At 46.5% G+C, this 17976-nt stretch overlaps 1 protein-coding gene across 1 annotated transcript in view; it reads right to left on the bottom strand.

Annotated features, from left to right (window-relative positions):
- The window catches only part of LOC128687633 (peroxidase-like), a 50100-nt gene extending 33410 nt beyond the window's left edge, over positions 1-16690 (bottom strand). The window contains exon 1 of the mRNA XM_070084068.1: positions 16525-16690. Coding sequence (XP_069940169.1) covers positions 16525-16562 — 38 coding nt within the window. The 5' untranslated portion in view covers positions 16563-16690. The remainder of the gene's footprint in view (positions 1-16524) is intronic.
- Between the last annotated feature and the right edge of the window lie 1286 nt (positions 16691-17976).

Below are 17976 nucleotides of genomic sequence, written 5' to 3'. Positions count from 1 at the left end.
TGTGGTTGCAGGGGTCGAGTCATAGCTCCTGGCCCCGCCTCTTCACTGATTGCTACTAGGTCCTCTCTCTCCCTGCTCCATGAGCTTTATCATACCTCGCCTTAAAACTATGTATGGTTCCCGCCTCCACTACTTCACTTTCTAGGCTATTCCACGGCTTGACTACTCTATGACTGAAGAAATACTTCCTAACATCCCTTTGATTCATCTGAGTCTTCAACTTCCAATTGTGACCTCTTGTGTCTGTGTCCCATCTCTGGAACATCCCGTCTTTGTCCACCTCGTCTATTCCGCACAGTATTTTATATGTCGTTATCATGTCTCCCCTGACCCTCCTTGCCTCCAGTGTCGTCAGGCCGATTTCCCTCAACCTTTCTTCGTAGGACAATCCCCATAGCTCTGGGACTAGTCTTGTTGCAAACCTTTGCACTTTCTCTAATTTCTTGACGTGCTTGACTAGGTGTGGATTCCAAACTGGTGCTGCATACTCCAGTATGGGCCTGACGTAAATGGTATACAGAGTCTTGAACGAATCCTTACTGAGGTATCGGAACGCTATCCGTAGGTTTGCCAGGCGCCCGTATGCTGCAGCAGTTATCTGATTGATGTGCGCCTCGGGAGATATGCTCGGTGTTATACTCACCCCCAGATCTTTTTCCTTGAGTGAGGGTTGCAGACTTTGGCCATCTAAACTATATTGTGTCTGCGGTCTTCTTTGCCCTTCCCCAATCTTCATGACTTTGCATTTGGGAGGGTTAAACTCAAGGAGCCAGTTGCTGGACCAGGCTTGTAGCCTGTCCAGGTCTCTTTGTAGTCCTGCCTGATCCTCATCCGATTTGATTCTTCTCATTAACTTCACATCGTCCGCAAACAAGGACACTTCTGAGTCTATCCCATCCGTTATGTCATTCACATATACCAAGGACAGCACAGGTCCTAGGACTAACCCCTGTGGAACCCCGCTTGTCACAGGCGCCCACTCTGACACCTCGTCACGTACCATGACTCGTTGTTGCCTCCCTGTCAGGTATTATCTGATCCATTGCAGTGCCTTTCCTGTTATGTGTGCCTGATCCTCTAGCTTTTGCAGTAACCTTTTGTGAGGAACTGTGTCGAAGGCCTTCTTGCAGTCCAAAAAAATGCAGTCGATCCACCCCTCTCTCTCTTGTCTTAGTTCTGCCACCTTGTCATAAAACTCTAGTAGGTTTGTGACACAGGATTTTCCCTCCCTGAAACCATGCTGGTTGTCAATTATACACTTGTTTCTTTCCAGGTGCTCCACCACTCTCCTCCTGATGATCTTCTCCATGACCTTGCATACTATACACGTTAGTGATACAGGTCTGTAGTTTAGTGCCTCATGTCTGTCTCCCTTTTTAAAAATTGGGACTACATTTGCCATCTTCCATACCTCAGGGAGTTGCCCAGTTTCAAATGATGTGTTGAAGATCTTTGTTAACGGTACACACAATATCTCTGCTCCCTCTTTAAGGACCCACGGAGAGATGTCTGGTCCCACCGCCTTTGAGGTGTCAAGTTCGCATAGCAGCTTCTTCACCTCCTCCTTGGTTATATGTACCTCATCCAGCACTTGCTGGTGCACCCCCCTGCTCTGATTTCCTGGAGTCCTACTGGTTTCCACTGTAACTACTTCTTTAAATCTTGTGTTGAGCTCCTGACATACCTCCCGGTCGTTTCTTGTGAATTCCCCATCACCCTTCCTCAGTCTGATTACTTGGTCCTTGACTGTTGTTTTCCTCCTGATGTGACTGTACAACAGCTTCGGGTCAGTCTTGACTTTCGATGCTATGTCATTTTCGTATTGCCGCTGAGCCTCCCTTCTTATCTGTGCATATTCGTTTCTGACTCTTCGGCTAATCTCTTTATTTTCCTGAGTTCTCTGTCTTCTGTACCTTTTCCATTCTCTAGTACACCTAGTTTTTGCCTCCCTACACCTTTGGGTGAACCAAGGACTCGTTCTGTTCTTCCCATTATTTCTGTTTCCCTTAGGAACAAACCTCTCCTCTGCCTCCTTGCATTTTGTTGCCACATAGTCCATCATTTCTTGTACTGGATTTCCTGTCAGTTCCCTCTCCCACTGAATGTCTTGAAAGAAGTTCCTCAAGCCTGAGAAGTTCCCCCTTTTGTAGTTTGGTTTTTCCCACCCTATTCCTGCTGCTCTCTCCACTTGGAGCTCAACTATGTAGTCGAAGCACAGAACCACATGATCACTAGCTCCCAGGGGCCTTTCATACATGATATCCTCGATGTCAGAACTACTCAAGGTGAATACAAGGTCCAGCCTTGCTGGTTCATCCTCTCCTCTCTCTCTGGTAGTGTCTCTAACATGTTGATGCATGAGGTTTTCCAGTACCACATCCATCATCTTGGCTCTCCATGTTTCAGGACCCCCATGGGGCTCCAGGTTTTCCCAGTCAATCTCCTTGTGATTGAAATCACCCATAACTAGTAACTTTGCTCCCCCCATGTGTGCTCTCCTGGCCACCTCGGCTAGTGTGTCGACCATTGCTCTGTTGCTCTCATCATATTCTTCTCTTGGCCTCCTGCAGTTCTGTGGTGGGTTGTACATTACTGCAATGATCACCTTGTGTCCCTCAGACTGGATTGTTCCTACTAAGTAGTCCCTTTCGCCCGTGCCATCCATTCCTTCCATTTTCTCAACCCCCCACTGGTTTTTAATGAGCAGTGCAACTCCTCCTCCCCCTCTCCTCCCTCTGTCTTTCCTGAGGATTTGATATCTGGGTGGAAAGATTGAATCTGTTATTATTCTGGTGAGTTTTGTTTCTGTGAGTGCTATTATGTCTGGGGATGTCTCCTTGATTCTTTCGTGCCACTCCTCATACTTATTTGTTATTCCATCTGCATCTGTATACCACACCTTCAACTTCTTTTCTAAGATTGTGGTCTGGGAGGTGTATTGGGGTTGGGGAAGTGGGAGACCTGATAAGGAACTATGGGTGGTTGCTGTAGGGGTGGAGTTTGTAATGCAGTGGGTGGGGGCATTGGATCAGGCATGGGTGTTTTGGTTTAGAGTATTTGGTTGCACTGGGGTTGACCTGGTTGGGAGGCTTCTGTAGGAAGTTGTGAGGGAGGCTGTATTTGATCTTCCTGTGTCTGGGATCTCCTGTCTGTCTTCTCCATCCCCTTTCTTTCCTCCTGTGTGTGTGTGTGTGTGTGTGTGTGTGTGTGTGTGTGTGTGTGTGTGTGTGTGTGTGTGTGTGTGTGTGTGTGTCTGTGTGTGTGTGTGGTTAAATATAATTTGCATCATGCGGAATTTGTATGTATTATATGTGTCCGTGTATGTATGTTAGTATTAATGTGTATGTGTGATTGGTGTTTTCTTGTGAATATGCTATTACCATTACTGCTGCTACTAGTACTAGTGTTACTACTACTGCCACTACTACTACTACTACTACTACTACTACTACTACTACTACTGCTGCTGCTGCTGCTGCTGCTGCTGCTGCTGCTGTTGCTGCTGTTGCTACAGCTACATCTACAAACTGGCGTCCTACTGGATATTGCTGCTGCCTGCTGCTGCTGCTGCTGCTGCTGCTGCTGCCCAGCAGCAGGCAGCTGGCGGCGCCGTCTGACATGTTGCTGCTGCTGCTGCTGCTGCTGCTGCCTGCTGCTGCCAGCAGCAGCTGGCGGCAGCCGGTCAGCGGCAGCTGCGTTACTGCAGGCTATTGCTGCTGCCCTTGCTGCTGCTGCTGCTGCTGCTGCTGCCAGCTGGCTGGCAGCAGCGGCGGCTGGCAGGCAGCAGCAGCAACTGCGTCTGGCGGCCGACGTCTGACCGTTGCTGCTGCTGCTGCTGCTGCTGCTGCTGCTGCTGCTGCTGCTGCGCAGAGGCAGCGGCAGGCGGCAGCAGCCAACGCTGCGTCTGCGGCTGGTTGCTGCTGCTGCTGCTGCTGCTGCTGCTGCTGCTGCTGCTGCTGGCCAGCAGCAGCGGCGGCCAAGTTCTGCGTATTGCTGGCTATTGCTGCTGCTGCTGCTGCTGCTGCTGCTGCTGCCTGTAGGCAGGCTGGCAGCGGCCAGTCTTGCGGCTCTGCAGGCTGCTTGCTGCTGCTGCTGCTGCTGCTGCTGCTGCTGCAGGCAAGCGGCGGCAGGCGGCGGCGGCGAGGCAGCTAACATAAGCAGCAGCAACGGCGGCAGCAACAGCAGCAGCTGGCAGCGGCGGCAGCGGCAGCAGCAACAACAGCGGCCTTGCGTCTGCGGACCATTTGCTTGCTGCTGCTGCTGCTGCTGCTGCTGCTGCTGCTGCTGCCAGCTGGCAGCAGGCGGCAGCAGGCAGGCAGCTGGCAACAGGCAGCAGCAGGCGGCGGCAACGGCAGCAAGCGGCCCAGCGGCAGCAGGCAGGCAGCAGCAGCAAGCCAGCAACGGCAACGGCGAAGCGGCAGGCCAACAGCAAGCAGCAGCAGGCAGCAGGCAACCAGGCAGGCGGCAGGCAGGCGGAGGCAGCAGGCAACCAGCCCAGCAGCAGCGGAGGCAACAGCAGCAGGCAGCAACGGCGGCCGGTCTGCTGACTATTGCTGCTGCTGCTGCTGCTGCTGCCTGCTGCTAACAGCTTGGCGGAGGCGGCGGCGGCGGCAACAGGCGGCAACAGCGAAGCAAGCAGCAGCTGGCAACAGCCAGGCAACGGCAGCAGCAACAACAGCGGCAACAACAGCGCAGCAACAGCAACCAGCAGCAGCAAGCTGGCAAGCAGGCTGCTTGGCAGCAAGCGGCAACGGCAGCTTGAGCAACGGCAGCAGCAACAGGCAAGCAACAACAGCGGCAGCGGCAACCCAGCATTGCTGGCGGCAGCTGGCAGGCAGCAGCTGTAACGCCAACGGCAGGCAGCAACGGCAGCAGCGGAGCGGCACCGTCTCGCGGCCTGTTGCTGCATGCTTGCCAGCTGCTTGCTAACTGCTTGCTGCTGCTGCTGCATAACTGCTTGAGGCAAGCGGCAGGCGGCGGCGGCGCGTCTGCCAAGGCTGTTGCTGCAGCTGGCTAACTAACTGCTGCTGCTTGCTGCTGCGCTTAACGCTTAGCTTACTGCAGCCCCAGGCAGGCAGCGGCAGGCAGGCGCGCCGTCTATGGACTATTGCCTGCTGCTGCTGCTGCTGCTGCTGGCTGGCTGGCGGCAGGCGGCGGAGGCGGCAGCAGCAACGCAGCAAGCAACAACAGCAGCAGGCAGCAACGGCATGCGTCTACGGCTATTTGCTGCTGCTGCTGCTGCTGCTGCTGCTGCTGCTGCTGCTGCTGCTGCTGCTGCTGGCAGGCAGGCCAGGCAGGCAGGCAGCCAGTCCGTGCAGGCTGTTGCTGCTGCTGCCCTGCTGCTGCCTGCTGCTGCTGCTGCTGCCTGCTGCCTTGCTGCTGCTGCCCAGCGGCAGGCGGCGGCGGCGGCTTGCGTCTGCGGACTGGCCTTGCTGCTGCTGCTGCTGCTGCTGCTGCTGCTGGCCGGAGGCAGGCAGGCGGCGGCAGCAGGCAAGGCAGCAAGCTGGCAACAACGGCAGCGGCAAGCAACAAGCGCCGTCTACGGCCGTTGCTGATACCTGATTGCTACTGCTGCCTGCTGCTGCTGCCTAACTGCCGCTGCTGCTGCTGCTGCTGCTGCTGCTGCTGCTAGCAGCGGCAGCGGCGGCGAGGCAGCAACAGCAACAGGCAAGCCAGGCAAGCAAGCGGCAGGCAGCAGCAACGGCTAACAAATCTGCAGGCTGTTGCTGCTGCTGCTGCTGCCTGCTGGCAGCAGGCAGGCAGCGGCGGAGGCAGCAACGGCGCCGTCTGCGGCTAATTGCTGCTGCTGCTGCTGCTGCTGCTGCTGCTGCTGCTGCCCAGCGGCGGCAGCGGCGGCAGGCAGCAACGGCACGTCAGCGAACCTTCGTTGCTGCTGGCTGCTGCTGCTGCTGCTGCTGCTGCTGCTGCCCAGCAGCGGCAGCAGCTGGCCTTGGCAGCAGCAGCAGCGGCAGGCTAACGTAGCAGCAGCAGCAGCCGTCTCGCTGGCTCAGTTGCTACGTGCCTGCCAAGAATATGTTTGTGGGTTAAATCTTATGTGTATAGACTTTTCTATGGTAATTCGGGTGTTCTCTTGTTTTTATCTGTAGGTGAAAGTAAGAGAACATGAGCAAGAAAAAAATCTTCAAGCTACTTCCTAAACCAGTTAACATATATCTTGGTTGTTTGCTCCATGACACTGCAAATACTGTTAGTTATTTGTTACCCCCGCTCTCCTGTCATCCCTCTCTACTTTCTTGTCACTTTATCTTTGTACAGGAGGGCCTCGCTTATCCTGGGTTTCGGGCTACTGCTGTACAGGAGGGCCTCGCTTATCCTGCAGGGTAGATTCTGGGCTACTGCTGTACAGGAGGGCCCCGCTTACACAGCAAGTTGGGTTTCGGGCTACTGCTGTACAGGAGGGCCTCGCTTATCCTGGGTTTCGGGCTACTGCTGTACAGGAGGGCCCCGCTTGCACAGCAAGTTGGGTTTCGGGCTACTGCTGTACAGGAGGGCCCCGCTTGCACAGCAAGTTGGGTTTCGGGCTACTGCTGTACAGGAGAGCCCCATTCATACAGTAAGTTGGGTTCCAGGCTACAGCTGTACAGGAGGGCCCCACTTATATAACAGGTTAGGTTCCAAGTTACTGACAAGTAGCACGCGGTAGGTATTAGGTGTGTCAGGAAATAGAGCAAGTGTTTCCTGACGCTGGTCTTAGTTATATGGTGTCTCATAGCTAGAGCTTTTAGTCATCTGACCGAGGCCTTCCCCTGACTTACCAGACCCCCCCCCCTTTAAAAATTATCGTTATATTTATTAGCAATTATTAGAGGCTACTGCTGTAAAGTGAAACAGTCTTCTTCTTCATTGAGCAATATAAGTGGGCCTATAAAATGCATATACAGTACACACGTTACTTAAAATTAATGGTTATAACTATGACAATAATTTTTAAAGGGGTGGACCGGTAAGCCACCGGAAGGATTCGGTCAGTTGACCAAAAGCTCCAGTGGCAGGTCATCATATGACTAAGACCCGCGTCAGGAAACACATGTCCTGTTTCCTGACGAACCTTACCTAACCTACCTAACCTAACCTAACCTAACCTAACCTAACCTAACCTTACCTAACCTAACCTAACCTAACCTAACCTTACCTTACCTAACCTAACCTAACCTAACCTAACCTAACCTAACCTAACCTAACCTTACCTTACCTAACCTTACCTAACCTAACCTACCTAACCTAACCTAACCTTACCTAACCTTACCTAACCTTACCTAACCTTACCTAACCTTACCTAACCTAACCTAACCTAACCTAACCTTACCTAACCTTACCTAACCTAATCTAACCTAACCTAACCTAACCTAACCTAACCTACCTAACCTAACCTTACCTAACCTTACCTAACCTAATCTAACCTAACCTAACCTAACCTAACCTTACCTAACCTTACCTAACCTAACCTTACCTAACCTAACCTTACCTAACCTAACCTTACCTAACCTAACCTTACCTAAGCTAACCTAACCTAACCTAACCTTACCTAACCTAACCTAACCTAACCTAACCTAACCTAACCTGCCTAACCTAACCTAACCTAACCTAACCTTACCTAACCTAACCTTACCTAACCTTACCTAACCTAACCTTACCTAACCTTACCTAACCTAACCTAACCTAACCTAACCTACCTAACCTAACCTAACCTAACCTAACCTTACCTAACCTTACCTAACCTTACCTAACCTAACCTAACCTAACCTAACCTAACCTAACCTTACCTAACCTTACCTAACCTAACCTAACCTAACCTAACCTTACCTAACCTAACCTAACCTAACCTTATCTAACCTTATCTAACCTTACCTTACCTAACCTATCCTAACCTAACCTAACCTAACCTAACCTGACGTAACCTAATCTGACCTAACCTAACCTGACCTAACCTAACCTAACCTAACCTTACCTAACCTAACCTAACCTAACCTTACCTAACCTTACCTAACCTAACCTGACCTAACCTGACCTAACCTAACCTAACCTAACCTAACCTAACCTTACCTAACCTAACCTAACCTAACCTAACCTTACCTAACCTAACCTAACCTTACCTAACCTTACCTAACCTAACCTGACCTAACCTGACCTAACCTAACCTAACCTAACCTTACCTAACCTAACCTAACCTAACCTACCTAACCTAACATAACCTAACTTACCTTAAAATATTTTCGTCCTAAGCATATAGTAAGTGTTAAATATATATATATTGTAGGAAGTCTGAATAAATGAAGAATGTGTATAATCGACAACCGCTTTATTAGCGAAATGTTGTAAAGCTAAGTGCCGTAAAGTGAGGCCTTCTTGTATATTGTCTCATCTGCCTGTATTTTTAGAGCAAACTTTAGGATAAACCATACCCCCGGCCGGGATTGAACCCACGGTCATAGTCTCAAAACTCCAGCCCGTCTCGTTAGCCACTAGACCAGCTAGTGGCTAACGCGACGGGCTGGAGTTTTGAGACTCTATGACCGCGGGTTCAACCCCGGCCGGGGGTATGGTTTGTTTGCAATCGTGTCATTACGATTTCTTGAGTCAAACTTTAGGATGTTCGAGGGGGAGGGGTGAGCGGCCCGCGGCCTAGTCCATGACCTGGCCACGAGGTGAGAGACATTACATCATTACATAGTTAACTGGCGGTTACCTTTTACCTAACCTTTAAATACTTCCAGCAGGACTGGAGTCACTAATACACAGTGGCTGTGTATTAGTGGTTACGACTCACAACAACAGTCAGCTGACACAGAGGTGAGGCTCAGGCATCAGAGGTGAAAGGAAAACTGCCCGTATGTTTCCCTCCTCCCACCCTTCCCGACCTAGAATCGAACCTTGACCTTCATTTGTGACCCGAACACCAACATTCGTTCCATTCAGACCAGTGAATCTAACCATTATCTCAGCGATCTGGTGGACCACCCAGCTGACTGGTGGACCACTCAACTGTCTGCTGAACTACCCAGCTGCCTGCTGGACCACCCAGCTGTCTGGTAGACAACCTAGCTGTCCAGTAGACCATTCGGCTACCTAATAGACCACAAGCAGTCTAGTAGAACAGCAGCGGTCTAATAAACCACCCAGCTGTCTAGTAGACCAAACAGCTGACTCGTGGACCACCCAGCTGTTTGCTGAACTACCCAGCTGTCTGGTAGATCACCCAGCTATCTAGTAGACTACTCGGCTACCTAATAGACCAACCAGCGGTCTAGTAGACCAGTAGCGGTCTAATAAACCACCCAGCTGTCTAGTAGACCACCCAGACGTCTAGTAGACCACTCAGCTACCTAATAGACCACTCAGCGGTCTAGTAGACCACCCAACTGTCTAGTAAACCACTCAGCTGCCTAATAGACCACCCAGAGGTCTAGCAGACCACTCAGCTACCTAATAGACCACCCAACTGTCTAGTAAACCACTCAGCTGCCTAATAGACCACCCAGCTACCTGGTGGACCACTTTAAGACCAGTGGCATCACAGAGGTGATCGTATGACAGCTATGGAATTAATGATGGCGAATTTTCCTTGTTCTTCTCGGGTCACACAGCCTCGGTGGGTGACGGCCCGATTGTTAAAAATAAAATTCGCTAACCTAACCGGGAATAATGAATCTTAAGATTTCAGCAAAATGGCTCAATTGTGTAAATGTGCACGTAAGACAGGTCGTTCGTTGAACAATGAACGCTGTAACTGAACAGGTTGTTGAGGGATCGTCAGATGTTCAAATAAAATAGCGAGTTACTGACACTGGTCTACCATACCATGATGTGTCAGTGATGGTAGCAGCTACTCTGACACTGGTCTACCATACCATGATGTGTCAGTGATGATAGCAGCTACTCTGACACTGGTCTACCATACCATGATGTGTCAGTGATGATAGCAGCTACTCTGACACTGGTCTACCATACCATGATGTGTCAGTGATGATAGCAGCTACACTGACACTGGTCTACCATACCATGATGTGTCAGTGATGATAGCAGCTACTCTGACACTGGTCTACCATACCATGATGTGTCAGTGATGATAGCAGCTACTCTGACACTGGTCTACCATACCATGATGTGTCAGTGATGATAGCAGCTACTCTGACACTGGTCTACCATACCATGATGTGTCAGTGATGGTAGCAGCTACTCTGACACTGGTCTACCATACCATGATGTGTCAGTGATGGTAGCAGCTACTCTGACACTGGTCTACCATACCATGATGTGTCAGTGATGGTAGCAGCTACTCTGACACTGGTCTACCATACCATGATGTGTCAGTGATGGTAGCAGCTACTCTGACACTGGTCTACCATACCATGATGTGTCAGTGATGATAGCAGCTACTCTGACACTGGTCTACCATACCATGATGTGTCAGTGATGATAGCAGCTACTCTGACACTGGTCTACCATACCATGATGTGTCAGTGATGATAGCAGCTACTCTGACACTGGTCTACCATACCATGATGTGTCAGTGATGATAGCAGCTACTCTGACACTGGTCTACCATACCATGATGTGTCAGTGATGGTAACAGTTACTCTGACACTGGTCTACCATACCATGATGTGTCAGTGATGATAGCAGCTACACTGACACTGGTCTACCATACCATGATGTGTCAGTGATGATAGCAGCTACTCTGACACTGGTCTACCATACCATGATGTGTCAGTGATGGTAGCAGCTACTCTGACACTGGTCTACCATACCATGATGTGTCAGTGATGATAGCAGCTACACTGACACTGGTCTACCATACCATGATGTGTCAGTGATGATAGCAGCTACTCTGACACTGGTCTACCATACCATGATGTGTCAGTGATGATAGCAGCTACTCTGACACTGGTCTACCATACCATGATGTGTCAGTGATGATAGCAGCTACTCTGACACTGGTCTACCATACCATGATGTGTCAGTGATGGTAACAGTTACTCTGACACTGGTCTACCATACCATGATGTGTCAGTGATGATAGCAGCTACTCTGACACTGGTCTACCATACCATGATGTGTCAGTGATGATAGCAGCTACACTGACACTGGTCTACCATACCATGATGTGTCAGTGATGGTAGCAGCTACTCTGGCACTGGTCTACCATACCATGATGTGTCAGTGATGATAGCAGCTACTCTGACACTGGTCTACCATACCATGATGTGTCAGTGATGGTAACAGTTACTCTGACACTGGTCTACCATACCATGATGTGTCAGTGATGATAGCAGCTACTCTGACACTGGTCTACCATACCATGATGTGTCAGTGATGATAGCAGCTACTCTGACACTGGTCTACCATACCATGATGTGTCAGTGATGGTAGCAGCTACTCTGACACTGGTCTACCATACCATGATGTGTCAGTGATGATAGCAGCTACTCTGACACTGGTCTACCATACCATGATGTGTCAGTGATGATAGCAGCTACTCTGACACTGGTCTACCATACCATGATGTGTCAGTGATGATAGCAGCTACTCTGACACTGGTCTACCATACCATGATGTGTCAGTGATGATAGCAGCTACTCTGACACTGGTCTACCATACCATGATGTGTCAGTGATGATAGCAGCTACTCTGACACTGGTCTACCATACCATGATGTGTCAGTGATGGTAACAGTTACTCTGACACTGGTCTACCATACCATGATGTGTCAGTGATGGTAACAGTTACTCTGACACTGGTCTACCATACCATGATGTGTCAGTGATGATAGCAGCTACTCTGACACTGGTCTACCATACCATGATGTGTCAGTGATGATAGCAGCTACTCTGACACTGGTCTACCATACCATGATGTGTCAGTGATGGTAACAGTTACTCTGACACTGGTCTACCATACCATGATGTGTCAGTGATGGTAGCAGCTACTCTGGCACTGGTCTACCATACCATGATGTGTCAGTGATGGTAGCAGTTACTCTGACACTGGTCTACCATACCATGATGTGTCAGTGATGGTAACAGTTACTCTGACACTGGTCTACCATACCATGATGTGTCAGTGATGCACTGGTCTACCATACCATGATGTGTCAGTGATGGTAGCAGCTACTCTGACACTGGTCTACCATACCATGATGTGTCAGTGATGACACTGGTCTACCATAGCAGCTACTCTGGCACTGGTCTACCATACCATGATGTGTCAGTGATGGTAGCAGCTACTCTGACACTGGTCTACCATACCATGATGTGTCAGTGATGATAGCAGCTACTCTGACACTGGTCTACCATACCATGATGTGTCAGTGATGGTAGCAGCTACTCTGACACTGGTCTACCATACCATGATGTGTCAGTGATGGTAGCAGCTACTCTGACACTGGTCTACCATACCATGATGTGTCAGTGATGGTAGCAGCTACTCTGACACTGGTCTACCATACCATGATGTGTCAGTGATGGTAACAGTTACTCTGACACTGGTCTACCATACCATGATGTGTCAGTGATGGTAACAGTTACTCTGACACTGGTCTACCATACCATGATGTGTCAGTGATGATAGCAGCTACACTGACACTGGTCTACCATACCATGATGTGTCAGTGATGATAGCAGCTACTCTGACACTGGTCTACCATACCATGATGTGTCAGTGATGGTAGCAGCTACTCTGACACTGGTCTACCATACCATGATGTGTCAGTGATGGTAACAGTACTTTAAGTTCAGTGTAACAAGATGTATATAGTTACTATAGTTAGTGTATCACTGTATGTATAGTTACAATGTATCACTGTATGTATAGTTACAATGTATCACTGTATGTATAGTTACAATGTATCACTGTATGTATAGTTACTATAGTTACAGTGTATCACTGTATGTATAGTTATAATGTATCATTGTATGTATAGTTACAATGTATCACTGTATGTATAGTTACAATGTATCACTGTATGTATAGTTACAATGTATCACCGTATGTACAGTTACTTTACCTACAGTGTATCACATCATATACAGTTACTTTAGTTACAGTGTATCATCGTATATACAGTTACTATAGTTACAGTGTATCATCGTATATACAGTTACTTTAGTTACAGTGTATCATCGTATATACAGTTACTATAGTTACAGTGTATCATCGTATATACAGTTACTATAGTTACAGTGTACCATCGTATATACAGTTACTTTAGTTACAGTGTATCATCGTATATACAGTTACTATAGTTACAGTGTATCATCGTATATACAGTTACTTTAGTTACAGTGTATCATCGTATATACAGTTACTATAGTTACAGTGTATCATCGTATATACAGTTACTATAGTTACAGTGTACCATCGTATATACAGTTACTTTAGTTACAGTGTATCATCGTATATACAGTTACTATAGTTACAGTGTATCATCGTATATACAGTTACTTTAGTTACAGTGTATCATCGTATATACAGTTACTATAGTTACAGTGTATCATCGTATATACAGTTACTATAGTTACAGTGTATCATCGTATATACAGTTACTATAGTTACAGTGTATCATCGTATATACAGTTACTATAGTTACAGTGTATCATCGTATATACAGTTACTTTAGTTACAGTGTATCATCGTATATACAGTTACTATAGTTACAGTGTATCATCGTATATACAGTTACTATAGTTACAGTGTATCATCGTATATACAGTTACTATAGTTACAGTGTATCATCGTATATACAGTTACTTTAGTTACAGTGTATCATCGTATATACAGTTACTATAGTTACAGTGTATCATCGTATATACAGTTACTATAGTTACAGTGTATCATCGTATATACAGTTACTTTAGTTACAGTGTATCATCGTATATACAGTTACTATAGTTACAGTGTATCATCGTATATACAGTTACTTTAGTTACAGTGTATCATCGTATATACAGTTACTATAGTTACAGTGTATCATCGTATATACAGTTACTTTAGTTACAGTGTATCATCGTATATACAGTTACTTTAGTTACAGTGTATCAGGTAGAATATAGTAACTACTTTTGTTAAGTGTATCATGCCTTGAATATATTAAAAATATCGTATCTTCATTTACAATGAATCACTTAAGATACATTCTTCATCATTATAATTATAGATAGCACTCAGCCATTTATTCACAAATGAATATGTCGTTCCTTTATGTCGTTCCTTTATGTCGTTCCTTTACATACAATAATGGCGTCGTTCCTTTATGTCGTTCCTTTACATACAATAATGGCGTCGTTCCTTTATGTCGTTCCTTTACATACAATAATGGCGTCGTTCCTTTATGTCGTTCCTTTACATACAATAATGGCGTCGTTCCTTTATGTCGTTCCTTTACATACAATAAAGGCGTCGTTCCTTTATGTCGTTCCTTTACATACAATAAAGGCGTCGTTCCTTTATGTCGTTCCTTTACATACAATAAAGGCGTCGTTCCTTTATGTCGTTCCTTTACATACAATAAAGGCGTCGTTCCTTTATGTCGTTCCTTTACATACAATAAAGGCGTCGTTCCTTTATGTCGTTCCTTTACATACAATAAAGGCGTCGTTCCTTTATGTCGTTCCTTTACATACAATAAAGGCGTCGTTCCTTTATGTCGTTCCTTTACATACAATAAAGGCGTCGTTCCTTTAAAGTATATTTTATTCGGTATTGCTTTATCACCAGAACTACTGTTCTCTGAGCATAAAAATTATTGTCGTTTAAATCTGTAGGTTGCAATATTAGTGAGGTTAGGCTGGTCAGGTTCGTCAGGAAACAGAACAAGTGTTTCCTGACGCCGGTCTTAGTCATATGACGACCTGCAGCTGGAACTTTTGGTCATCTGACCGAGGCCTTACAATGGCTTACCACTCCACCCCTTTAACTATTTTTTTTTTTGTATGTGGTTATCTTTTCCAGATTAAAAATTATTATTGATAATATCTATATATTTTTTAATATCATTAAGGCTATCCTTACTCTTTCTATTTTTATTTATATTTATAATATACAATTAGTTGGTTCATCAATGTGGTTTAATTTGAAGCCTATCGACTGCACTAGTGTTATTAAGGCTGCTCCTCACCTGATCACCAGTTGTCAAGAAAATTGTAATCCCTGAAACAGTGCTTTAAGTAAACTCTCAGTATACGAGTATATACACTAATATACCTGTCTTAGTGTAGTTTAGAAAGACACGTGAGCAAACACTAGGACGTTTTTATTAGAAAACATTTCGATCCTGCGACCTTGATCACTTCTCATTTGGACCGAGAAACGTTTTCTAATAAACATATCCTAGTGTTTGCTTACGTGTCTATCTAAACCAATTTGTGGGTATCTGTTACCAAGGTTTACACCACACCTCTTAGTGTGTATGTCCCGCGATACAACCGAAGCTGCTACTAGTTAAATAAGGTAACTTCGTTGTTACTAAGCTCCAGTTTTTCAAAAACTAAGACTAGTGTTCTCTGAAATGTTTAGCCTCGGTGTTTATAAGGCGTCAGTGAAATTGTGGTTCTTTGTTTTTTCTTTAGTTACAGAATTTTGCAGAGTACATCTTTACACGCCTAAGTCATTGTGCAGTTTCCTGAATCAGACTCCTACAAAATACTGTTTCTCCTGAAGCTTTGTAAAATGGGACGCCATTATTAGTGCTCTCTGAGCACAGTCATTGGTCATGGATTATTTCGGCCATGTGACTGGCAGATAATGCTAAGACAGACCAGCTTCTCATTAAAAACATCGTTTCGCTCAAGGAGAGCTTTCCGCAGCTTGACATACCTCTCTCTCCTTGATCGAAACATTAAAGCTTACTTTCCTCGAAGTCTAAAGCGCTACCCAAATTTTAAGCGAAAATGATCACACTCTCTAATGACGTCCCTAAGCATCACCATGTTTTTCTAAGCATACATAGTGTCCAGTTTTGTAGATTGATAGCCAGAGTACCAACAGCTACAACCGAATACTGATTTTTATAATGTTGCTTGAGCGAGGGGAAGGAGCATCGCTTGTTTATATTTTTTTCGAGGTTGAAGAATGCAGAACTTGACTGTGATCCACCTTCCATCCTCTTTATAAAATATCTTGAGACTCAACTTGGATAATCTTCAAGGAATTTTAAGAGTCGTTGTATATTTTTCTTGCGTATTAAATTCTTGTGCACTCGCGTTATTGAGTAATAATTCCCCTCGTGCGAGGCCGTTATGTTTTGGCAATGTGTTTCTGAGTTGAAATTGGTAAAAAAATTACCAAAATAATGCATAAGTGTTCTTGGTAACGTACACTGGTGTTCTGGTAACGTACGCTAGTGTTCTGGTAACGCATGCTAGTGTTCTGGTAACGTACACTGGTGTTCTGGTAACGTGCACAAATATCTGTAACATTCACACACGCCTTAGTAACATGGTTACACATCCTGGCAAGAGAGTAACAGGGCTGGTAGTTGTTTTATCAAAGACTAACACAAAGACTCACATCTTCCAGTTGTTTCTCCTCCGTGGGAGTGCCATCATCCCGTATCTTAAGACTGACAGCAGGAGTCAAGCAAGTTTTCCCCTTTGGAGCGAGTAACCTGTCAGCAAGGACGGGCAGCAGACACACTTCCCTTCCTTCCTTACAAGCAACACGCATGCACACTGGCTGTTCCCCGCTGCTTCAACCTCTATATATAAAGTGCGCCACATCCTGCAGAAAGCAGCACTCACTTTTCTTGTGTTAGGGGAGCGGAGTGCTCTCCTGATTCAAGGTTAAGTCTGGTCACATTCACTCTCGCGCATCAACCCAAAAAAAAGTTTTGGGGTTTTCCTAGGTAATTTATACATATTTTACTATGTATGATAATTGTACTTGTGTGTACCTGTACCTAAATAAACTTACTAAGTCACTTTGACTTTTTGTGGGTTATTCTAAGTGATATACACATATGTTGCTATGTATGATAATTTGTATAATTGTATTTATGTGTACCTGTACTTAAATAAATTTACTTAGTAAACCGCCTAACAAAAATTTCCCACGCTCGTGTCACCCATGGCTCCACCCACCCACCCACATCCCGACCACCCGCCACCCATCCTTCAGCCACGCTTGATGCCCATGCACCACCGTCTAGCCACCCATACCTTGACTTGTAGTAACCTATGCCACACCCTCTCACACCCAATACTCACGTCATACCTTGTCTTTGCCCACACACTACCCACCTACCACCCACGGCAGACCTCACCACCCACATCCCTCCTTCCCCCTCCCCACAAACCACCTTCCCACCACCCACACCTTAGTCTCCCACCTGTCAGCCATGCTATAAACAAAAGAGTCAGTTGTTAAGACATGGTACAGACATAACAATGGTAATGTCTGGCTGCTCCTCGTTATAATAATTGTTTCACCAGTCTGTTGTTTGCTGCTTTATGAGGGGAAAGTAACACAGCTGTTTCCTTTTCATCTGTGGATCTTGTGCTAAACACACACACACACACACACACACACACACACACACACACACACACACACACACACACACACACACACATGGGAGACAGCAAATGTAGTTCCCATTTTCAAAAAAGGAGACAGAAAAGAGGCACTAAACTATAGACCTGTGTCATTGACGTGTATAGTATGCAAAATTATGGAGAAGATTATCAGGAGGAGAGTGGTGGAGCACCTGGAACGGAACAGGAGTATAAATGCCAACCAGCACGGATTCACGGAAGGCAAATCCTGTGTCACAAACCTTCTGGAGTTTTATGATAAAATAACAGAAGTAAGACAAGAGAGAGAGGGGTGGGTTGATTGCATCTTCTTGGACTGCAAGAAGGCCTTTGACACAGTTCCTCACAAGAGATTAGTGCAGAAGCTAGAGCATCAGGCGCATATAACAGGAAGGGCACTGCAATGGATCAGAGAATACCTGACAGGGAG

Source organism: Cherax quadricarinatus, chromosome 11 (assembly GCF_038502225.1).
Source record: "Cherax quadricarinatus isolate ZL_2023a chromosome 11, ASM3850222v1, whole genome shotgun sequence".
NCBI lineage: Eukaryota > Metazoa > Arthropoda > Malacostraca > Decapoda > Parastacidae > Cherax > Cherax quadricarinatus.
Note: the sequence above shows the minus strand (reverse complement) of the source record. Positions and strands in the feature narration are given on the sequence as shown.